The 23,641-nt window shown below is 50.9% G+C and overlaps 10 protein-coding genes across 10 annotated transcripts; 6 read left to right on the top strand and 4 right to left on the bottom strand.

Moving 5' to 3' along the window:
- Positions 1–192: 192 nt before the first annotated feature.
- Positions 193–1,495, top strand: ABOM_008606 (uncharacterized protein; the record flags this gene model as incomplete). The annotated part of the gene is made up of 7 exons (XM_022535735.1): positions 193–209; positions 284–486; positions 545–622; positions 689–1,021; positions 1,076–1,152; positions 1,204–1,437; positions 1,490–1,495. 7 exons carry the CDS (start codon positions 193–195, stop codon positions 1,493–1,495), a joined length of 948 nt encoding a protein of 315 aa, XP_022385800.1.
- A 1,987-nt stretch (positions 1,496–3,482) lies between these two features.
- ABOM_008605 (Zn(II)2Cys6 transcription factor) lies at positions 3,483–5,878 on the top strand (the record flags this gene model as incomplete). The annotated part of the gene is made up of 3 exons (XM_022535734.1): positions 3,483–3,753; positions 3,815–4,770; positions 4,829–5,878. The coding sequence occupies 3 exons, from the start codon at positions 3,483–3,485 to the stop codon at positions 5,876–5,878; spliced, it is 2,277 nt and encodes a 758-aa protein (XP_022385797.1).
- Positions 5,879–6,037: 159 nt separating this feature from the next.
- Positions 6,038–6,934, bottom strand: ABOM_008604 (dihydrodipicolinate synthase family protein; the record flags this gene model as incomplete). Its single annotated transcript, XM_022535733.1, has 1 exon — positions 6,038–6,934. One exon carries the CDS (start codon positions 6,932–6,934, stop codon positions 6,038–6,040), a length of 897 nt encoding a protein of 298 aa, XP_022385798.1.
- A 747-nt stretch (positions 6,935–7,681) lies between these two features.
- On the top strand, positions 7,682–9,327 carry ABOM_008603 (aldehyde dehydrogenase ALDH; the record flags this gene model as incomplete). The annotated part of the gene is made up of 3 exons (XM_022535732.1): positions 7,682–7,815; positions 7,883–8,082; positions 8,144–9,327. The coding sequence occupies 3 exons, from the start codon at positions 7,682–7,684 to the stop codon at positions 9,325–9,327; spliced, it is 1,518 nt and encodes a 505-aa protein (XP_022385795.1).
- A 652-nt stretch (positions 9,328–9,979) lies between these two features.
- Positions 9,980–12,246, top strand: ABOM_008602 (C6 zinc finger domain protein; the record flags this gene model as incomplete). The annotated part of the gene is made up of 4 exons (XM_022535731.1): positions 9,980–10,822; positions 10,872–11,587; positions 11,640–11,804; positions 11,859–12,246. 4 exons carry the CDS (start codon positions 9,980–9,982, stop codon positions 12,244–12,246), a joined length of 2,112 nt encoding a protein of 703 aa, XP_022385796.1.
- Positions 12,247–12,723: 477 nt separating this feature from the next.
- On the top strand, positions 12,724–14,047 carry ABOM_008601 (WD40 repeat domain-containing protein; the record flags this gene model as incomplete). Its single annotated transcript, XM_022535730.1, has 2 exons — positions 12,724–12,974; positions 13,036–14,047. The coding sequence occupies 2 exons, from the start codon at positions 12,724–12,726 to the stop codon at positions 14,045–14,047; spliced, it is 1,263 nt and encodes a 420-aa protein (XP_022385793.1).
- Positions 14,048–14,075: 28 nt separating this feature from the next.
- On the bottom strand, positions 14,076–16,358 carry dbp7 (putative ATP-dependent RNA helicase; the record flags this gene model as incomplete). Its single annotated transcript, XM_022535729.1, has 1 exon — positions 14,076–16,358. The coding sequence occupies one exon, from the start codon at positions 16,356–16,358 to the stop codon at positions 14,076–14,078; it is 2,283 nt and encodes a 760-aa protein (XP_022385794.1).
- Positions 16,359–16,792: 434 nt separating this feature from the next.
- On the bottom strand, positions 16,793–17,961 carry ABOM_008599 (pantoate--beta-alanine ligase PAN6; the record flags this gene model as incomplete). The annotated part of the gene is made up of 2 exons (XM_022535728.1): positions 16,793–17,859; positions 17,934–17,961. 2 exons carry the CDS (start codon positions 17,959–17,961, stop codon positions 16,793–16,795), a joined length of 1,095 nt encoding a protein of 364 aa, XP_022385825.1.
- Positions 17,962–18,666: 705 nt separating this feature from the next.
- On the top strand, positions 18,667–21,420 carry ABOM_008598 (lysophospholipid acyltransferase family protein; the record flags this gene model as incomplete). Its single annotated transcript, XM_022535727.1, has 7 exons — positions 18,667–19,216; positions 19,267–19,485; positions 19,535–19,790; positions 19,842–20,520; positions 20,569–20,880; positions 20,941–21,197; positions 21,252–21,420. The coding sequence occupies 7 exons, from the start codon at positions 18,667–18,669 to the stop codon at positions 21,418–21,420; spliced, it is 2,442 nt and encodes an 813-aa protein (XP_022385826.1).
- A 326-nt stretch (positions 21,421–21,746) lies between these two features.
- ABOM_008597 (arylsulfotransferase family protein) lies at positions 21,747–23,321 on the bottom strand (the record flags this gene model as incomplete). Its single annotated transcript, XM_022535726.1, has 2 exons — positions 21,747–22,427; positions 22,497–23,321. 2 exons carry the CDS (start codon positions 23,319–23,321, stop codon positions 21,747–21,749), a joined length of 1,506 nt encoding a protein of 501 aa, XP_022385828.1.
- Positions 23,322–23,641: the final 320 nt, after the last annotated feature.

Below are 23,641 nucleotides of genomic sequence, written 5' to 3'. Positions count from 1 at the left end.
CTGATCCCTTTCCGCGGAATCGCTTGCCTGTTTGGTTTGCAGCGCGATTTGATGAGATGATGAGGGGATCGAGGAGGGGTGTGTGCCCCTCTTTGTTTCCTTAATTTCAGATTGTGTATCCAATTGAGATAGCCTGTCAACAACTTGTTTCGCCTTTCCATTTCACAGCACTTGATTGTTGAGTATACCATCATGACTCGGATCTTCCTGTATGCTACCCGTTGGCGCAACTAAGCTACACGGATGTGAAAGATATAGCGGTGTTTGACTAACCGGACTGTAGAACTGGCGCATCGGGCTACATTGGCGGGGATGTCCTGCACGCCCTGCACGAAAAGCACCCCGAGTACGAAATTGCGGCCCTTGTTCGAGACGCCGACAAGGGCGCGAAGATCACCCAGGCTTATCCTAAAGTCCGCGTCGTGCAGGGAGAGCTCGACTCGACTGCAGTTGAAGAAGAGGCACAGAATGCAGATGTGGTAGTTAGTAAGTTTTACTATCACTACTTGAACTTTTAGTTGCTAATCACTATGGCGTCTTGTAGATGCGGCCAGCGCGCAGAACAATAAAGGCGCGGAGGCGGTCTTCCGAGGACTGGCTAGTTCCAAGCGTACAAAGCCTGGTGAGTCAACTATAACAATGTAGCTATCAGTGTTGGGCTTGTAATTCTGACCAAGCTGTGCTTCAGGCTACTGGATCCAAGTATCCGGTGCTACTCTCCTCTCCGCACCTGAGATCGAAAGCGGTGTTTACGGAGAGCCCTCCGACAGAGTCTACAGCGACATTGACGATGAGCAAGAAATCAAGGCTCTGATCCACAAGTACGCAGCCAAGCGTCTCATCGACCGCTTCATCCTCAATCTTCCGGAAACCCCCCAATCACCAAAGACAGCCGTCGTCTATCCCCCCATCATCTACGGTCACGGTAGAGGACCCATCAAGCAGCGCAGTGTGCAGATCCCGGAGCTCTCACGTATTACCCTCCAGAAAAAAACCGGATACCAAGTTGGGCGGGGTCTTAGTACCTGGAGCAATGTCCACATCGCAGATATCAGTCAGATATTCGTAACGCTAGTTGAGAAGGCTGTTTCCGGGGAGGAGGGTCCCTTCTGGAATGAGAATGGGATTTACTTTGCGGAGAATGGAGCCATTGTAAGTTTCACTGGTTTTCTTCTACTAAGTGGGTTTCTAACTGGGGTCTAGAACTTTGGAGAGATTGGCCGTCTGGTGGCTGAAGAGGCTGCTAAGCTAGGACTGAGCTCGGCGTCTGTGAAGGAGATCAGTGACTCCGAGGCGAATGCCCTGTCGGGTCATGGTGGTGTGCTTTGGGGAACCAATGCACAGGAGCGTGCTCAGCGCGCTCGCAAGGTGCTGGGATGGACTCCTACTGGGAAGTCCTTGCAGGATGAGATTGCTGATGCAGTTCGTGTGGAGGCGGTTAGCTCGGTCTTTTGTCTGCATAGATGACTTTCTTCGATGGCCTTGTCAGAATTAAGGCTGTTGTGTATATGTGATATGAAACTCAGGATAATGTGCGAACCCTTGATTTGTTTTTAGCTCCAAAACTATAGGCCCTCACAATTACGTAAATCTTTCGAATTCTGAATTATTATGAATAGGTCAGTTGCCAAATCTACACCTGGGACATATATTGTGCTTTGTTTCATGACTTTGCAGTCAATACACATAACTAGTAAGAGTAAATGACCGCTGTCAGTCCGTCGACCCTCACAAAGAGTTAAAGGCAGCTCCGAGTACTCTCTAAAAGATACAAATATCTCATCTGTCAGGTAGGTCTTGTTGTACTATAGATACGTAGCATCTCCATACATGAACAACATCCGAACGTGACAATTTAAGAATCTATTTGCTTTTTCTTTACTTGAGCGAGATTTATTCTTATTCATTGAGGATCTTGCGAGTCACATTACATTGCCAAGTCTCTATATCTCTGTACAGATGAAGTAACAGCTGTAAGCCTTGTAGTTCAGTATTGGAACCCTCTAGTGCATGTGGCTGTATGGATTACAATGCTTATTGTTGTACTGAACTGCTTTCCAATTGGGGCCTACAGTGAAGTGGAGTTCTGGTTCGCGTTGCTCAAGATAGTTGGCAACGTTGGTATTATCATCATGGCTGTGCTGCTTGTTTTGGGGGAGGGCCGAACCGGGAATCGCTTGGTTTACATTATCGGAAGCACCCAGGTCCTATCAACGAGTATATGATTCCTGGTCATTCCGGCTACCTGATTGCCTTTGCTACCAATTTCTTTCCTGTGTTCGCATTCGGCTTCGCCCCAAAACTTCTTATCGTCACCGGCGGAGGGATGCAGCCCCCCCTGACGCAATCCACCAGCCACAAAAAAACGGTACTTCTACAGACTCGTACTTTTGTACATTCTCAGAGCTTTGGCCATCAGTCTGATTCTCCCCGAGCGATGACCCCAAGCTACTCACAGATGGGTCTGGCGCATGAGCCTTTCCATGGTCTAGGGCAGCCCTAAATGCAGGTACACTGGGCTTGGACTCGGTCATAAAAGCAGCTACTCTGCCCTCAGCATTTACCTGCCGGCAATTCTTACCTCTACATGTCAACATGTGCACTCTATTAGACGGTCTCGATAGGTAGTGCACTCCGTTTTCTGATGAAATGCACTAAATCTGGCGTTCCTTCTAATGCTATCATGTACAGCACAGCCATCTGTCTTCTCTCCTATCTCAATGTATCCTCTATAGAAGCGACTGTGTTTAATTGGTTCATCATGATTAACACTGGGGCCTATCAAGGCTGGATCTGTGTTTTGTATCATCTATCTGCGGTTTACAAAGGCCACTGATGATCAGGGAGTGCTTGACCTGCCCTATCAATCCCGATTTCGGCCCTATATGCCATACATCTCTGGCAGTGCTTTCAATCTATTGCTTCTTATAAAAGGCCACAAGAGTTTCACCCATGGCTGGCCATTAAAACACGTCCAACTTTGTGACGAGTTATATCGGCACTCCTACCCCTGGTCTTCTACTTGGGCCACTGCACCGTCCTGTTGTCGCTCGATCGTCCGCATTTGATATCGATCTAGTGTCAGGTTTGATTACTGAGAGGCAATCTCCTGTGGAGACCAAGTCCCCCCGTTTGAATGAATCAGTGTGCCTTGAACGCCTCTCACCCACAATTGTACTCCTTTAAAGTTATATCCCTTCCATGGATTTTGGTGGATTTATAATTTGTCCCCAGCGTTGTATAATTTAATTGGCCAAGAGGATGGAGTTAGGGCAGCCCACAAGTGGCTTAGTGTAAAAGTCTTCCATGGCTTGCTGTAGTGCGGGGAAACCCAAAAGGAAGGTGACTCCGAACAGTTATCAACGCAGTCAGTCTGGGGGAAGTGGCCACGGACGACTCTCTCGAACTATATTGATTCTCTTACTGACTCACATATTACTTACTATATTGGTTTGAAGGTAGTCTTATAGAATAGAGCTCCAATGCCGCCTTCGAGAAAGAGCAAATCGCGCCGGACCCATACGCTGGGAGGCTGCCAGACCTGCCGCCGTCGCCATGTGAAATGTGACCAAATGCGACCAACCTGCTTGACGTGTCGTGCATTCGGCGTTTCTTGTGAAGGTTATTCCACGGAGATCCGATGGATGTCCGGCAAGCATCAGTCACAACAGCAACGGCAATCAAGTTCCGAAAGTCGAGGTGCAGACAAACCTGCCAGTGGGGGTCATGGCACGAGACGCCATCTTTATACAGGTGAGATCATATGCCCCGCATTCATATCACATTATGCTCGTGTGCTGATTTGCCGGTCCAGAAAAGTCGAGGGCTTCCATGAGCACGGCGTTGGCCGCGGACCTTGCTTCCGGCACCGTGGATGCGTTACTCACTGAAGTCGATACCAAATCCAAAGAAGTAGAAGGCTCATCAACTGGAGATGTCGCGGTTGGGCCTTTTGGGGTTCTTAAGTTCGATGTTTGTGCCGACATGAACAATAAACCCCAGAATGCTCAGTCGGAGAAGACAAGCCCGCCCCCGGCTATCAATAGGCTTCCTTATGATGAAGTATTGGAGCTTGACCCCTTGCTGTCTTCCGTAACTGATCCCCTCCTGGGGGCGGACGAGTTCCTTCACTGGGCCGATCTATTTGGCCTTGGGTTTGATCTGACCTCTGGGATATTATCCGATGACTTCAATCATGGTGAACTTACTCATGGTCTATATTCCTCCATGTATCGGAGTGGGTTGGACGACATGTCTCATCAGACACACGATCAGGACCTAGCAGCATTTGAAAGAGACGAAGGGCAACGGGGAATGAGGGCATTGACACCACAACAGACACCCATTGAGCTGGTCTCCCCCACGAGCGACATACTGACAGATGCTCCTTTCCTGCTAAAGCACTTCCAGGATAATGTAATTGGGCAGATGATGACATTGCCTGTTGGGCAAAAGTCCCCATGGAAGATACTAAATATTCCAACCGCCGTACTGACTCTTGGAGATCTTACATACCTGGGGGGCCACAACCTCAACCACGCTAGGCTGGCCAACTTTTACTCTCTTCTTGCGTGCTCCGCACATCATCTGAGCCTAAATGCCACTATTGAGTCACCGCACTCTGCCGAACACTGGAAGCAAGTAACGCATTATTCGTACCATAAGGCGAAGGACCATATACAGCAGTCGCTGAAGGTAGAGGTGAACGGGCCGAAAAAGGCCAAGTACAAGGACCAGCTAATGGCTATATCCGCGATGGCAGCCTTTGCAGTTAGACTCTCACTTTGGCTCCTGGCTATTTTGGCCCCTGGCTGACTATGTACTTTAGATTCTTTCCGGACATCAAAAGGACGCACGTTGTTATATGATCGATGCCGAGCGTCTCATGCGTCTCCGTGGTTTATCCAAACGTGAGATTTCCCGGAAAGCGCGTGTGTTGCATCACATTTACACCTGGATGCGCATCGTAGGAGAAAGCACCTATGTCCTTCACGATTACAACCCATCTGCTTCGTTTATCGAGGCACTCAACCACTGCTTCCAGCCTCGCGAAGACATCCTGGAGCAAGATAACAGCCGCCGAAGCGGACTGGACGCGCGATTAGATGACTTTCTGCTCCTGCAGCCCCGCCAGTCGGACAGTGATCTGGATATTGACGCTCCCAAAGAGCGCGAAGTAGCCCTTCACGACATCCACCTGGAAGACTCGCGCCGATGGGCAGACACTCTTTATAGCGAGATCTACGGTATACCGGAGACATGGCTTAGCTTAGTGTCACAAACAACCAGGTTAGCCAATGTCATGGACACTCTAGTGGCCTCTGGAGGGACAAAGAGATTCATGAACTCGGAGGCGTGGGAGGCACTACAACGACGAGCCACCCGTCTTGAGAACATGATATGCTCTTTTAATTCAGATAGAAGTAAGGGAAGCAATTCCGACTCGGCAGGAGGGCCTGCCCGACCACATACTCACATGCTCCGGGCATTAAACACGGCCCTTGTAATCTTTTTCTACCGTCGCATTCGCAACGTTCACCCATCAATCCTTCAATCGCACGTCGATGAAGTCATAGCAGCTCTGAAAGACTTCGACATGGCGCTAGCTCAACATGAAGTTCCTGGTCCAGGCACCGCGTGGCCGGCGTTCATGGCAGGATGTGAAGCCACGGCACCATCTAAGCGCGATGCTCTCCTGCGATGGGTCGAAAAGGGAGGAGCGCAATGTGGCTTTGCATCTTTTGCCGTCGCGAAGGATGTGATGACTGCCGTGTGGAAAGAACAAGACGGATATTTCCGCTTTAATCGCGCTGGAGGCCCGCTACCTACGTGGATGGACATATTGAGGCAGAAAAAGCTTTGGCCAATGCTTTCATGAGGGAGAAAAAAAAAAAACAAAAAAGAAAAAGGGAAAACAATGTATTTTATCATTTACTGTCATACATATTCGCAGATAGAAAGCTGAAGCACAAAACGCCGGAATGTCACGTCTCACATGATTCAATAATGCTTGTATATTCCTCCCAAGAACCACCCCTTAAACAGTCTTAACACCGGCCGACTGCATAAGCGACGTCAACTCAGCCTTGTGCTGGTCTGCTAACAGGGCAAAGGGCTTCCGCAGACCACCAGTGGGTTGACCAGTCAACTCAACACCAGTCTTGACCGCAGCAGCATAGTTATGCGACTCCAGGAACTTGCAGATAGGGAAAGCCTTGGCCCAAAGCTCCCTACCACGCTTCAAATCACCCTGCACAGCAATAGCCTCCCACAGCTGCACCGCCAACTCCGGGATAACGTTCGCGGCACCCCAGACACAGCCAGGCGCCCCAGCCGCCAAACCATAAAACGTGAGGGTATCCCAGCCGTTGAACGCGGTGATCTTATCCGACAAGCCAAAGACCAGCTCTGTGTACGCCGGCGCATTGCCGGATGTATCCTTGAGGTACTTGACGCCGACCTTCGACAGGTCCGCGATCTGCTGCGGCGTCAAGGTCAGGCCGCTAGCAGACGGGATGTTGTAGTACATGATGGGCAGCTTCGACTCGGTGTGGATCTCGCTCATCATCTCCGTGAGCTGTTCGTAGTTGACGGGGTCGTAGAAAGGGGGCACGACCATCACTGCGGCGGCGCCGACTTCACCGGCGTGCTTGGCCAGTTCGACTGCCTCCTGCGTCGAGGTGGCGCCTGTGCCGGCGACCACGGGCACGCGGCCCGCGGCGTATTTGACGCAGAGCTCGGTGAGTTGCTTGCGCTCCGCGAGGGACAGGACTGTGAATTCTCCCGTGCTGCCGCCGGGGACGAGGCCGTGCACACCAGCTTGAAGCAGTCGGTCGATGTGGGACTTGAGACGGGCTTCGTCGATCTTGCTACCGTCGTCTGTGAAGGGGGTGATCAGGGCGACCATGACGCCCGTGAGTTCTTGGTTGCTCATCGTGGTTGGTTGGTTAGGTGGGTGGAATGGGTATTCTTAGAGTGTAGTGTGGGTATGAATGAATATCTTGAATATCTTGAATTGATTGTATGTTGTATGTTGTTTGGTTGGTGGCATGGTTTATTATATCTACGAGTGAGCCGGAATAGCTTTCCTTGGGTGGTGGTGCTTGTTGGATCTGATTCTGAAGGAAGGAGGACCATTCCGACGGTTGGATCTATGGATCCGGGGTAAACTCTCTCTGTGTGCATGAATGATTGACATCAAGATGAATAATGTAATGCTATCGATGAGGGTCGAACGTGCAGTCGGAATGAGTGTCGGTTTCGGAACGGCCTGCCTGTTTCGGGGCGCAGACATCCAGCCCTAAGTGTCGCGGTGACTCCGATAAGGCTGGATTCAGAATGCGCTAAACCCCACCCCTCAAATCGCTTGCTTGCATATGGTATGTGCACCCGAGAGAACCCCGCGGAGGGGCAATTTCTGGGTCTGATTCAGTGGACATTGGTGGTTGATTTGAAAGCTGTGGTCAGTGGGGTAGCTCTGCCTTTTGCTTGCCTTTCCGTGTAGATAAAGCTCATGACCTCTAGACGTAGATATGTAGCTGAATGATTCTCTGAATATTCTTCAACGTTTGTTTTTTTTTTTTCCTCTTGTTCTTCATATCTCCGACTTTTATTATCTTTATTATACCCGACTCTTCTTACTCTGGGGTTTTTCTTTTCTTGAAACGAGTCATACCCCGCCATGCCGGAGCTCGATCTCTTCCTTGATATCACAGCGCCAAACGGTCGCAAGTATAAACAGCCTACGGGTTTGTTTATCGACAATGAATTTGTGAAGTCTACGTCTGGGCAGACTATTGCGTCTATTGATCCTGCGTATGTTATTTACCAGACCTTTAGGGGGGGGTTAATTATCTTTGTGCAAAATTAACGCCCATGCCAGCACCACCCGTGAAATCGCTTCGGTCTACGCAGCTGGGGCCGAGGACGTCGACAAGGCAGTCAATGCCGCCAAAGCTGCCTTGAAGGATGATTCATGGAAGCTCCTCCCCGCCACAGACCGAGGAATGTTGATGGGTCGGTTGGCCGACTTAATAGAGCAGAATAAGGAGCTGTTCGCTACGATTGACGCGTGGGATAACGGTGAGTTGGGTCTTAGTCTGGTTCCCAAATTGTTATATGTGTGCTGAGATTGATGAACCAGGAAAACCATACCATGTTGCGCTGAGCGAGGACCTGGTGGAAGCCATTAGCACCTTCCGGTACTACAGTGGCTGGGCCGATAAGACGTTCGGTCAGACGATCAACACAACCCCCCAGAAGTTCGCCTACACAATCAGACAGCCCATCGGTGTGGTCGGTCAGATCATCCCATGGAACTACCCGCTGTCCATGGCAGCCTGGAAGCTGGGGCCTGCTCTGGCTTGTGGCAACACGGTTGTGATTAAGGCTGCCGAGCAGACGCCCTTGAGCATTCTGGTTCTGGGAACCTTGATCAAGGAAGCCGGCTTCCCGAAGGGTGTTGTGAATATCATCAATGGATACGGTCGCGAGGCCGGTGCCGCTCTGGTGCAGCACCCTTTGGTTGATAAGGTGGCGTTTACGGGCTCCACTGCTACGGCGCGAGTGATTATGAAGATGGCTGCGGGCAGCCTGAAGAATATTACTCTGGAGACGGGAGGAAAGTCGCCCCTGATTGTGTTCAACGATACCGACATGGAGCAGGCCGTGAAATGGTCCCATTTCGGTATCATGTCCAACCAAGGCCAGATTTGCACGGCTACGTCGCGGATCTTGGTCCAGAAGGACATTTACGATACCTTTGTTGAGCAGTTCAAGGGCGCTATTCAGACCACATCGAAGATCGGAGATCAGTGGGATGAGAGCACCTTCCAAGGACCCCAGGTGACTCGCGCTCAATACGATAGGGTGCTCGAGTACATTCAAGTGGGCATTTCGGAGGGCGCGACGGTGGCTTCCGGAGGAGGTCCTCACCCACCCAACAGCAACGGAGAGTCGGGATACTATGTTCGCCCGACTGTTTTCACAAATGTTACGGACTCGATGCGTATCTATCGGGAGGAGATCTTTGGGCCCGTGGTTGTCATTGTGCCATTTGAGACGGAGGAAGAAGCCATTCGGCGTGCAAATGATACCACTTATGGCCTTGGTGCGGCTGTCTTCACAAAGGATCTTGAGCGTGCCCACCGCGTTGCAGCTGAGATTGAGTCCGGTATGGTCTGGATCAACAGCAGCCAGGACTGCGATCCTCGGGTACCGTTCGGAGGGGTGAAGCAGAGTGGAATTGGGCGAGAATTAGGTGAAGCTGGACTTGAGGCGTATAGCCAGGTGAAGGCTGTACATGTTAATATGGGAAACAAACTGTAGAAAGCCACGAGAATGAAATGTACGTATTGAATACTAGTATAGAGCAAACTGATAAACAATCACGTTGCCGGCCTTAAAAAGGTGATTTGATAAAGTCCGGTGAAAGATGCGCTAGTCCCTTCTTGGTCTAGAGGAATGCTGGTTATCTCCCCGCAAATCTTCGGGGTCGTTCAGTTTCACACACTCTCTCCTATCAACCAATCGCTCTGTGGGTTTGGTGCATATTGATTGGCCTTGGTAAGGGTATGGACTGATGCCGCTTTTTTCCGCGCTACGCTTTTAGAATGGGGTATAACCTGTAGCTCGGTACTGGGCCCATCATTGACTGGACTAGACTGACAAGAACCTCTTTCCCTCCAGGTGCCGAAGAATATCCGTCGCTTTTTCATGGCCCGATTAATACAAGAAGATACTCTTTTTAACCTTTCCGCCCTCGATTGTAGTACTTACTTCCATTATCAATCGTCGCCGCTATCCGTAACTCCGTCAGAAACGACAGTCAGTATCTCTACGCAACCGGGAATCTTACAGGTAGCCACAATGCGCTGGGGGCCTGGTCTTTGCGGCTGATCGTGAGGCTTTACGTAACAATATTGAGCGCTGGCTATAAAGTGGCTCCAGAAGAGTTTGGGGCGTTACACCGAGCGTTGATATGGCTTCGGTTTCTACTATCAAGGGCAATGCTTTGCCGTCACCCGATTTGGATGTCTCCGTAGAGGTGGCAGCTACCGACCAAACCGCAGATACTCCTGGCCTGGAAGTAGACATTCCAACCCCAGACAAGCTAGCCACGGATGACAATGCTCGAGAAAGCCCATTTGGTGAAGGAGGAGTCCTCACCCCGAATAGCACCACAATGAGCGTCTCACGGACACCAGGCAGCGATACTGGTCGACGAAAGGACACTGCACGGAAGCCCAGGCGTGTCCGAACTGGCTGTCTCACTTGCCGAGAGCGCCATTTGAAGTGTGACGAAGCTTTGCATCAGTGCCAGAATTGCCGGAAATCAGGCCGGATATGCAGACGTGGAGTTCGTCTCAATTTCATCGATACCCAAACGGTAGCGCCTCCCCACTACATTCCACGCCCTCCAGGGTCCCGCGTGACGTTCCGTGACGAGTCTAGGCATATAGCTTCTGAGTACGTTGGAGGATTTGAGAGATATCCGCCGCCAGTAGCGGACCCTCCTTTGAAGGCGGACAATCTCACGAGCCCTCTGCCGTCTGCGTATAATCCGCATGCCGCTCCCTCATTTGGAGCGGGTCCTGGGGCTCAGCCGGCCAGTATAAATGCTACGTTTGGTAGCCATCCTCATCCCCCATATCAGCCTCTTCCAGATCCCAGCGCTTCTTATGCGCCTTTCAACTCGGCTGGAAAGGGGGATGTACAGTCCAATAACTACCCATGTCTTCAGGACCCCGACGATGTTTTCCTGATGCAAGTCTTTGTAGAAGAAGTTGGTCAATGGATGGACTCGATGAACGATGTAAAACATGTGAGTTTCACGGCCCTTAAGAACATGTCGGTGTTCCTGACATAATCAGTTCACGCATATCTTGCCGTTCCATGCGCTAGGACAACCGATGCTCTTGAGGGCGTTCATGGCATGTGGTGCCCGTCATGTATACCTTAAGAACCCTTCGTACGGAGAAGAAAAAGCCTCGTATTTCCATGATGCAGCTTCTAGGGAGCTCCTTAGCGCGCTGCATGACCCAGACCGAGACTCTGCCCTATGTGCGACAACAGCTGTTGTCCTCAATGTCTACGAGCTAATGTGTTCAAAATCTTTCCCATCAATCCATGGTATGAACCACATCGCTGGTGCGCGAGCCCTCATTAAGGAGTGTCACTGGGACGCGAGGACTCAAGGTCTCGGTGGGGCCTGTTTCTGGCTGAATGTTAGTATGGAACTACTCAGTTGTTTGCATTTCAATTGGGCGTTGGCTTGGGATCCCGACACATGGGGTGTAAATATGGACTTCGAGCAAGCCCACCCCAGTGTTGCAGGCAACGAGGAACTGTGGACCCACCGCATGGTCTATATTTGTGCCAAAGTCGTAAATCTTCGGTCGTCCATGTCTCAGCTCCAGCCCTTGGATCGTTCCACAAACGATATGGAGATCAACCATCGATGTCAGGAATGGACGATGTACAATGACTGGTGTGATAAATGGGCGAAGGCCGTGCCTCGCTCCATGATGCCTCTTGCGTTTCTGCCATCGTGGCAGACCAACTCGAAATCTGCGTTTCCAAAGATATGGTAGGTACATTGTGAGCCTTGACAATCAGCCGCCCTAGCTAACTCTTGGTAGGCTTATAAAACGAGCTTCAATCATAGCTCGGCTATTCTACCATACAACTCGAATTCTCCTTACAAAAGCACATCCCTTCGAAAACGAGTTCAGCCCTGATATGCAGAGCGTGCAGCAAAGCCATGCGCATGACATATGCGGGATTGTCGCAAATGTGAAAGATAGGTAAGCAGTGGTTGTTCTATACATGTCGTTGTTGGTTCTAACGGTTGCAATCAGTGGGGTTGCTAGCCTGTCTATTCGTTTTTTGGCCGTGGCTGCCGAATGTCTCGCTACAAGGGAGGCTCAGGAGGAAGTCTTTGGGATCATTGACGATATCACCAAAGAGACCGGATGGAGGTCTGAACAAGTCAAAGAGGGGCTTCAACAAGCATGGGGCTGGAATCCAGCCCAGCAACATCAACCGGCTCCGGCAGATCCAAATGCACTACCTTTGCTTAACGACCACACATTCGACATCGACCCTACTTCGACTCTCCTCAAGATGCCCCCCGGGGTCGTCAACCCTATCATGGCGTTTGCGGATTTCTCCATGGACAATCACCCGTATCAAGATCATTACGTTGCGCCGCATCAAATCAGTGATTACCAATGTGGGAGCTTATAGATGTTATTTGTACCGGTATGACGGCGTTCTGTGGGACTTGGTTCATCATTTGTGCGATACCCTTTACCGGCGTTATTCTTCTATGATACCTTCATGATGTTGATTTTTCTCTTTCGCTATTGGGATTAGACGTCTTGTCCACATATGTGATATTAGTGGTCCAGGTTATATAGAAAGTTTTTCGGTTTCTTGGTTATAATAAAATGCAACAGTTTAAATCAATAACTCTCCACAGACTCCCGGGGTAATATTTCGTGCTTGCATCATTCTATCTCGAGATCGATTATGAGTAGATCGATATCTACTGCGTTCCAGTGCCAAGACTTTTCCCAGCCATATCCACATATCCTTTCATCATCTTCAACTACTTTCATCGAACCAAATATAAAAGGACATACAACCAGTACAGGAGATATAGCCAAAATCCACCCATAATAGTTGATACATAATCATATCTCCAAATCCAAGTAACCACAAATGAGCGCCCCCACTCAGCTGCAACCGCCAGCAAGTCCAACTTACATTCTCCGCGGCCATGCCTCGCCAATCCACGGCCTGCACATTTTCCACCAAAACCTCCGGCTCCTCTCCGGCGACGCCGACGGCTGGGTAATTGTATGGGACCTAGTGTTCAAGCGGCCCGTCGCCGTCTGGAAAGCCCACGAAGGCGCCATCCTGGAAGTGAAAGGCTTCAGTTTCAGTAACGAAACCGTGACAGAAGTATATACGTACGATTTCCCTTCTTTCCCCAACCTCGCCACAGAAAGTATCTAACAAATGCCACCACAGCCATGGACGAGATCACAAATTATGCGTGTGGCGCTTCCGCGCCCAAGACGAGGATCTCCTCCAGAAAACACTCCCCGTGGACTTGCGCGAGCAGCAGCAGCAGCAGGACCAATCCCAGGCGACCCAGCCCTGGCTCGTCCATTCGCTCCCCGTTAATGCCCTGAATTTCTGCGCCTTCTCCATGCTCTTCCTTGATGATCAGGGAACCCAAGGTCCACAGGAGGCGTTGTCAGACGCCCAGCCACCTGGGCAGCGCGCCTCGCTCTTCGCCGTTCCGAACGCCCTCGACTCAGGCGCAATCGATCTCTTCCATCTGCCACGCGAAAGACGCCTCTGCACCATCCCTGCCGGCACAGCCACGCCAACAGGGATGGTCATGGCCGTGACCCTTTTCTACTCATCTAGTCGGGAGCTACACGTTGCGGCCGCCTACGAAGACGGCCAGGTGATGGTTTTTGCGCGGAGAGGTCCGCAGGATTTGTCGGGAACCTGGAAGTGGGAGAAGATTTACATCGCTCGCCCGCATTCGCAGCCCGCTTTGTCGATCGATGTTTTTCCTGCTGGGGGGTATTTTGTCTCGTCGTCCGCTGATGCTTTGTTGGTCAGGCATCCCGTTCCGGGGTTTGGGGAGACGACGACGCTGAAGAGGGTTGATACGAAGCATGCCGGGCAGCAGGGGCTGAGGATTCGGTCTGATGGGAGGGTCTTTGCGACTGCGGGCTGGGATTCAAGGATTCGCGTGTATTCTTGTAAGACGATGAGGGAGTTGGCGGTTTTGAAGTGGCATAAGGAGGGCTGTTATACGGTTGCTTTTGCGGATTTGGCGGATTCTGTTGATTCGGGTGTTACTACTACGATGGGGGATGGGGGTAAGGACGGCGCTCAGGTTACGAGACCGGGGGAGTTCTCGCTTGCTACGGTGCAGCGGCAGCGGAATCAGAAGGTCCAGAAGACGCATTGGTTAGCTGCGGGTTCAAAAGATGGAAAGATCTCATTGTGGGATATCTACTGAGGTCGTCAATTGCTATATACAAAATACACTAGGCAAGGTTGAATTCGCTGGCTCCAGCCATGTGCTCCTTCAGCTTGGCTCTCATCTTTTGGGCCGCCGATGTTGCGTCGTTTGAAGATGGGAAATCGTCGTCGTCTCGGCCGCCTGCCTTCCTCTTCTTTCCGACGGTCTTCCGCTCGGCCTTGTAGTCCTTCTTCGCATCCTTGTCTCCGGGGCGCAGGCCGGGGACGTTGATCTTGCTGGGCCGGTCACGCAGGGCGAAACTCTTGGCAAGATGTCCGAGGTGGAGTTCCTTGATGTTGAACATGCTTCGCTCGCTGGCGATGTGGGTGGCATAGGCGCGGATGTGGGATTGATAGGCTCGTCGGGCCATCTCGAGGTACTGTGGGTTATCCACTGCCCATCGTTCGAGGTCCATTTGCCAGTCGGTCGCTTTCTCTTCCCAGTTCTTGGTCTCGGATGTGATGTTCCCGCCGAACCCGCGCTTCAATATATCTTCCGCAGTTGTGCGCGTGAGTGCCTTCCCGCCGTCACGGTATCCCCGCTTCAGAACCTCCACGTAGTTTTCTTCGCAGCCAGGCATCAGGAAGATCAATGCTCGACCATCCCGTCCAAGGCGGGCGGTACGTCCGATTCGGTGGGTGTGGTCGTCCGCGCTAAAAGCCGGGTCGTATTCGATGACCAAGTCGACATTTGGCAAGTCCAATCCTCGAGATGCAACGTCGGTGCACACTAGTACGGATGGCTCGCGTTCGCGAGAGAAGGCGTTAAGGGTGGCTGTTCGGACGTGTTGGGGGAGAGATCCATGGAGCTTATGCAATTTAACCGGGTTCGAAGGGTTAGAAAAGGCAACGGCGGGGGCGATTGTGCCGTGTGGCGATGCTTCGGATTTCGTTTTCGCATTATCTTCATCCTCGTCTTCCTTATCTTCGTCTTCCTCCTCGCTCTCGTCTCTATACTGCTTCTTTCTTGAGAACACCTCGAAATGGAAATCGACCGAGTCCGCACACGAGACAAATACGATAGCCTTCATGACGGAGCCTTTCCGCATAAATGTTCGTTTCAAGTAGGCAGTAAGAGCAACCAGTCTGAGCTTAGCTGCAACAAGAGCATAAGATTGTTTGAGCTGAGCTGGCACCCTGAAGCCGTCGTCGTCCTTCTTGGTTTCCCCATCCTCGTCGGCGGGGTCTGCCTTGATATGAACGGCGTCTTTCAAACTGATCTCTCCCAGCTTCTGTACATTCATCTTCAATGTAGCGGAACAAAGAATCGTAGTTCGCTTCGTAGGAATACCGGGAATTCGACTAGGTCGTTGCCTGGCATCAAGTTTCTGAATGATCCCTTGCAGTTCTTTCTCGAAGCCGAGCTCCATCAACCGATCGCCCTCATCTAGCACCAACCATCTCACATTACTCACGTCCAGCGCTTGTGTATTCTCAAGATGGTCAGCAAGTCGACCTGGTGTAGCCACCAGGATATTTAGTCCCTTCCTTAGTCTCGCCTTCTCCGACTTCTTCTTTTCACCACCGATAACCGTACCAGCCACGATCCAATGCGCGCATCGAAGCAAACTCTCCAGAACAACCGAAATCTGTTTACACAACTCACGTGTCGGCGCCAGGACAATGGCAAACAACCCACTATCACGATGAACGATCGGCTCACCCTTCGAATCCGTGCTCATATTCTTCGGATTCGAAATCGTCATAATCCGCTGCACAAGCGGAAGCAAGTAAGCCAACGTTTTTCCGGAACCAGTCTCCGCCTGAATAAACGCATCACTGTCCTCCTTCAGCAACTGCGACATAGACGCCTTCTGAATCCCCGTCGGCGCCTTCAACTCCAACTTCGTCAATAAATGCGCCGCCAAACTCGGCGACAGCCCCAGATTCGTAAACGTATCCAGACCATCAATTAGTGGCGCATTCGTCGGCTTCGCATCCTCAGTCGGCTCTTGCTCAGGCACCTCCTCTGCATTCCGGGGCGTAGGGTTCTTCGAAAAAAGGGACGAGACGAACTGTCGCGGGTGTTGCTGGTTCTTATGTTGTGGTTTCTCATGGTCTCCATCGGTATCTGTTTTCTGTCTCTTCGACGGCCGAGATGAGGGCACCTGAATGTGATTCGGGTTCTGGGGACCTTTGTTCGAGGATGGCCTCTCCTCGCCGGGTTTCCGGGGGTTGTTGGTGCGGTGTTGCGCGATTTTCTTTGCGCTTAGGCGGTCGCGCCAGGTTCCGCCTTTGAGCTTGGTTTCGGGTTTGATTATGTTGATGTCGCCGATGGCGAAGTTGAGGAGTAAACCGTCGTCCGCCATTTTGGATGTAATGACGAACTTCTGGTTTTGTTTGGGTGTTTATGAGTTTTTTGGTTGCTAAGTGAAGCTAGGCCTGCTGCTTTTTTTCGATGGGTCCCGCTGCGGAGGGAAATTTTCTCGGCCCGTTTTGCTTCCGAGCCCTCTCTATGTGCCCTATTTTCCTTTTTGGGTGATGGGAAGGTTGCTACGGAAGATCGGCGGTTGCTTTATGCAGTGCAAGTGGGTGTGAGGTATTAGATTGATAACTGTTAGCATATGCTGCACTTAGTACTTTGTATTGCAACAGGTGGGTCGATGCAAAAGGTTATCCACCATGGCAGACATGTCATATATGTGCATTGGTCGTTGTTCAGGGTACAGCTGGTTGTATAAACGCTCTTTTGAAGATTATCTATCTATTTTGTATATTTTTAAATCTCCCAAAAGCAGAGGGTTCAGGCTCGAGGCTTAAAGATCAGGTTGTCGATAAGTCGAACAGGAACCTGTCCATCACCTAGGCCACAGTCTTCACCGGGCCTAGTTTCTTCAAGAGGAGTCATCTTGACCGCACCGCTTATGATGGCTCCCTTGGCGGGGTCAATTGACTCCACCTCATCCAGTGTGTCAGGATCGGCCAAGGATATGTAGTCGACTTCATAAAGGACTCTTTCGGACGCCGACAACGCCTGTTGTTCGGACAAGACTTGGGATGTCACACTATTAGCGGCATCGAGAATGTCACTCCGCGCCAGCTTGCCGGAGTTGTATGCGTTTTCAGCACTCTTCAGGGCATTGTAGAGGACGAGGCCAACAGTACGTCTCCGATTTCCCAAGTACACATTTCTCGAACTCATCGCCAACCCGTCATGCTCACGAACCGTGTCGCCAATCTTGATCTCAGTATCCACATGGAAGTCTTGCACCATGCGCTTGATGACCACGGTTTGCTGGACGTCTTTCTGTCCGAAGTACGCACGGTCGGCTTGAACGATGTTGAAGAGCTTCATGCAAACGGTCGCAACCCCTCGGAAGAAGACCGGGCGGGATGCACCCTCCAGCTTCCTTGAGATAGGGGTTATTGTAACAAAAGACCCATCCCCGTCAATTTCCGATGAAGGCGGCAATGTAGGATACATGACCTTCGACGTAGGGGCAAGAATGGCCGTGATACGACCAGTGTCATTACCAAGACGGGCAAACTCATCATTGAGTTGTTCTAATTTAGCCACATCGCTATCCCAAGTGCGGGGATAGCTCGAAAGATCCTCATTAACACCGAATTGGGTCGGGTTGACGAAGATGCTAACGAAGACATCGGTGTTTTCGGCCGCGGCTTGTCGGATCAGCGAGAGATGACCCTCGTGAAGAGCCCCCATGGTAGGAACAAACCCTACGGTCTTCTTATCCAGTACTAGCTGCCGGCGCATTTGGCGGAGCGGAGGGACATCGCGGAAGACTTGGAATGAGTACTGGCGGAGGGATGGGGAAGCCATTGAGGCGTTGTTGAAAAAAGACGGCGCGGCTGTAATAGAGATTGTTGTTAGAGAAATATGCGCTTGAATACGGACTGAATTCAGAAGTCTCTCGAAGTCTTACTTGAGAATGCCCGCGCCCACCGAAACATGTTGGAAATTTATTTATGAGGTGGCAGGCTCGCAGATTTCCATGTAGCAGGTCAGTGTGCTTCCTCTGTCCCACTGTGGAGCAACAACGGGCTCAGACACTGAATCGCCAAAGTGACATTGGCCGTTACACCGAAGTCTATGAGCTGGAAACTTGCACGACAGGATGCATCAGCCCACTGAGACGGGCGCACATGCTCTCTGATTGAAGAAGGTGGTGGGCGATCGTCGTGCTCTCGGCTTCTGCGTGGAAATCATCCTTCGCGGGACTCGGGAAGAGGAGCTCTCGAACTTGCCCACTTCGGGCCTAACGCTCGGCGCCCGTTTCGGTTAGAACGCCCCATCACCTGTTTTTCTCTTACGTACAGTTCTGGAGCCATGGTTGCATGGACTCTGAGTAATTTATTACTGGCCCTTACGCCAGAAGGGCCGTGCTATCTCACGTGATGCTATCCGAGGTAGTGACTCTGGGGAAATACCGGGGGATGATCAGGCGCTTTTGTTGGGAACTTGAATCACAACAACTTTCTACCGCTATTGTGGCTATGAAACCTTCTTCCCTATATTCCGGGTGGCCATTCATGTTATGACCGTTGTGTCTCCCGTGCTTCTGAAGTCCATGGCAGCCGGACCTCCTGTCATTCTCCCTGATTAGCTTCGTTCCCGTTCCTTGCAGAGCTACTTCTCCGCTCTCACCTCTAGCCAAGATGCCATCCGAGAAGGGCCCTGTTGATCAATCGCCCCCAGACTTGGAAATTGTTGGAGATAAAGTTACGATTCATCCCAGTGGATTCACCGGAGGACCAGATCCTCAAGATGACGAAATTACCGAGCGGAATCTTGTCCATCATATGGCACGCTTTCGGGAGAACCCGTTCGACTTTCTACGGGAAGTGAGCCTCTACATGTCAGGTACTGGCTGGCGCGCGTACGACGATGTGATCGGGCAGCCTATATTTTACTCCGGGTTTTCGGATAGGATGAAGACGAACATCCTCGCAAGCTCTCTCTTACGCGGCAAGGTTAAGGAACTGGCCGAAGCTCGGCTATCGGTAGAAGAGAAGGAGGGCCTCTTAGATGTGAAGCCGGGCCCGATGCCGAAGAAGAAGGCCCATCGGCGGAATGAGATCGAGAGTAACCTAAAGGAGGTGGTTGACTCTATGCTGGACAATATGATTTGCAAGATGGAGAGCAAGCGGTTTATCCGCGGCGCATATTATCTCTGCACTCAGCTTCTCACGCGTGCTTATCACCAAGGTAGGCCTGTGTTTGAGCTTTTTGTGAGGGTTTATCTCTAATGGCCGTAGGAATTCACGTATCGAGTGAAGAAGTTCTGCGCTTAAGGTCCGTTGCAGCAGAAGCGGCCAAAAAGAAGCAGTCCATTGTCTTTTTGCCGTGCCACAAGTCGCATGTTGACTATGTTTCGCTCCAACTTATCTGCTACCGCTTAGGGATTGGTTTACCTGTCGTAGTGGCAGGCGACAATCTGAACATCCCGTTACTGGGGCCTTTCTTGCAGCATGCTGGTATGATATAATTATATACCCTCTCTCGTATCCATGCTAACGACTGCAGGGGCCATGTGGATTAGGAGGAGCTTTGGAAATGACCCGTTGTATCATACCGTCGTTCAGGCTTATATTGATACCATGTTGCAACAAGGGTTCAATTTCGAGTGTTTCATCGAAGGCGGGCGATCTAGAACTGGAAAGTTGTTGTCTCCCAAATTCGGAATTCTGAGCTTCATATTAGACAGTGTGCTATCCGGCCGTGTGGAGGACACAATCATCTGCCCCGTTAGCACACAATACGATAAAGTTATTGAGACTGAGTACGAAGGAAACCCTCTATAGACCTACACACTTGCTGACATTGCCTATAGATCCTACATTAGCGAGCTTCTTGGTCAGCCGAAGCGCAAAGAGAACCTTGCGGATTTCCTTTCGTCTTCTTCCGTATTATCCCTGAAGCTAGGTCGAGTAGATGTTCGATTTCACGAACCTTGGAGTCTGAGAGAATTTGTCACTCAGCAATTGTCCCGATTACCAGACCAGATTGGCGTAAATAGTGGCAGGAAACTGAATCATGAAGAGAAAGGCCGAATCCTAAGGACTTTGGGTTATAGAGTTCTTTCGGAGATCAATGATGTCTCTGTGATGATGCCTACCGCTTTGGTTGGTACCGTGCTGTTAACGCTTCGCGGGCGCGGCGTAGGCAAAGCAGAACTGGTGCGTCGGGTTGAGTGGCTTTGTGAGCGTGTGCGCATGAAGGGTGGCCGGGTTGCACACTTTTATCGATATCCGACTGAGGTGGTCGTTGATCGTGCCCTTGAGGTGCTCGGCTCGAAGCTCGTGGGTGTAGTAAGCGGTCTTGCTGAGCCGACATACTACGCTGTGGATCGCTTCCAGCTGTCTTTCTATCGCAACATGACCATTCATTTATTCATTACGGAAGCGCTGGTGTCGGCGGCTATGTACACGAAGGTCAAAAGGGGCGGTGGCCCTTCTCATCAACGAATTTCATATACGGATCTTTTAAGCCAGGTTTCATTTCTTTCGCAGGTACGATACCACTTTCTCATCCTTTCCGAAATCACTAACACCTTCCAGCTTTTCCGTGGCGAGTTCATCTTCCCTCCGGAGGGGTTGACTACCAATTTAGAGAAAACTCTCCAGGGACTCGAGAAAGATGATGTTATCACCGTCTCTAGGGATTCCGCCGGCACACCTACGTCCGTTGAGCTAAGCGATGCGGAACGGCAGTGTGGAAGAGAGAATTATGACTTCTACTGTTTCTTGATCTGGCCATTCATCGAGGCTTCATGGCTCGGTTCGGTATCTCTGCTTGGACTCACCCCTCCAGTCAATGAACAGAAGGATATCTGGATCGACTTGAAGAAAGCGCAGGATAGCGCTCAGCTGGTAGGTCTATTCCTGAATTTTTTTTTTCCAAATTAAATCTAAGCCTAACCATGAGGGCAGCTTGGCAAAACGTTGTACCATCAAGGCGACTTGTCCTATTTCGAAGCCGTCAACAAGGAGACCCTCAAAAACTCGTACCAACGCTTCGCGGAAGAAGGCATCATCCTCGTTCGCAAGGGCAAAGAATCGCGCGCTGCACCCGTGGTGAAGCTTGCACCCGAATGGACACCAGAACGAGACCCGTCCACTGGCAAGCTGTTGCCTCGGGGACGCCTTTGGGACTTCACCGAGTTGATTGCTCAATCTAGGCGCGAAGGGTGAGTCATGCTCTTATCCCTGTTTCCCAGATTGACTATACTAATTCTGAGCAGGAAAAATCGTCGAGATGGCGCAACGGTCTCATCTCGTGTTCTGATCATGACCGACTTGGTCGGCCGTAAACTATTTGAGAGTGCCGCAAGCCCTGACTTGGAAGATAGCGTAGATGTTTCAGCCCGACAGCAACGCAGAAAAGACATTACGCCCAGCTCTAAGCTTTAATATTCACCCCATCGTTTTATATTTTGTTACGGATTGTTGATAGTGGCTTACTATTCCAACCCCCGCCTGCTTGCATTGTGAATACCCTTACTCTACTCGTGATGAACCCTTTGTATGTAACTATTTCCTTAATGTGCATATGTACCTGAGCATAGATTTTATTCGCCATGTGGTCCAGCTTCCGAGGCATACACGTCCTTCCAGCGCCTTCTATTTGTTAGCAAGAATTAAAGATACCTGAAGTACAGTATCAGCCCCCAAATTACTTAGATTGTGGTTACAGAGTAAGCATGCCAGTAAGATATTTATAAGCACTCAACATCAACTCAACAACTCTGCCCAACAGTAACGACCTCCGATCTCCTCCCATCGCCCACTCCACCAACAGCCTCAACAACAACCTTCTCCACCACTTCATCCACAGCGATTCTCGTCTCAAACCCATTCCTAGGCACCACCGTAACCTTCTTCATCTGCCCTTCCTCTGATCCACCCAAAACCTTCCACTCCGGCACATCTGTCGCCCCATTCCAACTAACATAAACCACCATCTTCCCCTTCTCAGCACAAGCAGCCACATCCGGCTTCGTCCTGGGCTTACCAACCCACGGGAACCGATACCCTCTGTATGTCTTCGTGCCGCCGTGATACCCGAACCAAGCCCTCATAACCAACGCACCGTTCTCGTCATATTCTTCTAGCTTTGGAACTGCGCCGTGCTGCATCAGCACGTGTCCATTAGTCAAGTTCTGATAGCTACCCTGGGACTCGGCGTAAACGGGCTGCTCAGCGTCCCAGATCTTGTCAACGAGTGTCACGATCTTGGTTTTCATGTCTAGGGCGATGGTCATGCCCGTTGTCATTACGGTTTCGGATGTGAAATCTGAGTTTTCGTTGTTGTGGAAGTGGAGGGTGATTTTGTCTTCTGATTGACTTTCGAAACGCGGGTCGTGTTGGTAGCAGAAGCTGGTGCCTGGGGTTAGGGTGAAGTCTCCACCTTTTTGGCCCTGGGGTATTTGTTAGTTTGTGTTTTAGGTTGGAGTTTGCCTATACCCCGAGGTAGGGGGTTAACTTACATGCAACTGCCAAGTTACGTTGCCGTTCTTGTCAATGAAGAAGAAACTGCACATAAATCGGGAGGAGATCAGGTATGAATCACCGTATTTGGCTACGGAGTTCAGGTGCGGGTATTCGTAGGGGGTGGTCTGGTTCGTTCCCTTGCCCTCCAGCGGAAGTTCGTTGTTGGAAAGAGGGATCTCAGAGAGATGCTCGACGGTACTCCAGCGGAAAAGAACATCGTTGGTCTTGATGTCGATTTCGTAGAAGAGACCGTCTTGCACCCAGCCGTCTTTTGGGCCGCCGATTGATGAGAGGTCCATCTGTGTGACATTTACAGCTGTCACGAGGATCGTCCCCTGGTCTGTGATTTGGCTTTCGTGGATGTCGATGTAGGAGGGGTATGTTTCGGAATCAGCGGTGACGAACCTCTCCTCTGTGCCTGGGAGGGTGACTTTGTAGATTTCGTCATAGGAACTGTTTAGGATGCTAATGGAGCCGAAGCCAAAGCCTTTGATATTGGCACCATTCCAGTAGGCTAGGACGGGCTCGCCGTTTAGCATTTGCGGCTGTTCGGCTGAGGTGTTGACCAATGGACCTCGCCAGACGAGCTGTCCGTCATCTTGATAGATGGTTGGGTAGCTCCAGTTACTGTTTGTTGGGGAGAAGAATAGGTAGCCCAGTTCTGTTTTGCCATTCTTGGTGACGTTCAGGTATGGTGCTTCGAGTTGGGTGCTCTTAAAGGTTTGCTGAGGCCATTGAGTAAAGGATTGAGCAGAGGATTCCACAGCCCCTAGTAGAAGGGTGAAGAGGTTAAGAAAGCTGGCTTTATTTGTGTGCCACATTTTGCGACGACCTGGTGTGAAGGCAATTCGGTAGTCCTATGGACAGTACGAAAGGTCCAGTGAAAACTCTGTCGGTATATATAGGCACAAACTTTGGTTTGCTGTGCCCTCAGCTGAAAGTTCCTAGTCCCACTTTCTATCGGCATCCCCTACCCGGATTTTCGCCCATCTTTCCTTAATGGGTCATGGAACCTGAGCTCTCAACCGAATGGGGCTACCGCAAAGGGCACCTCCTGGGGTAGTCTTTGGGAAACGGTACAGGTTCACGGGACATGTTGAAGGCATCGATGCGGAAATTTGCCGCTGTGCTTCAGGCTTTG

Source organism: Aspergillus bombycis (genome assembly GCF_001792695.1).
Source record: "Aspergillus bombycis strain NRRL26010 chromosome Unknown contig00096, whole genome shotgun sequence".
NCBI lineage: Eukaryota > Fungi > Ascomycota > Eurotiomycetes > Eurotiales > Aspergillaceae > Aspergillus > Aspergillus bombycis.
The sequence above is the reverse complement of the archived record's forward strand: the minus strand, read 5'-3'. Positions and strand labels throughout refer to the sequence as shown.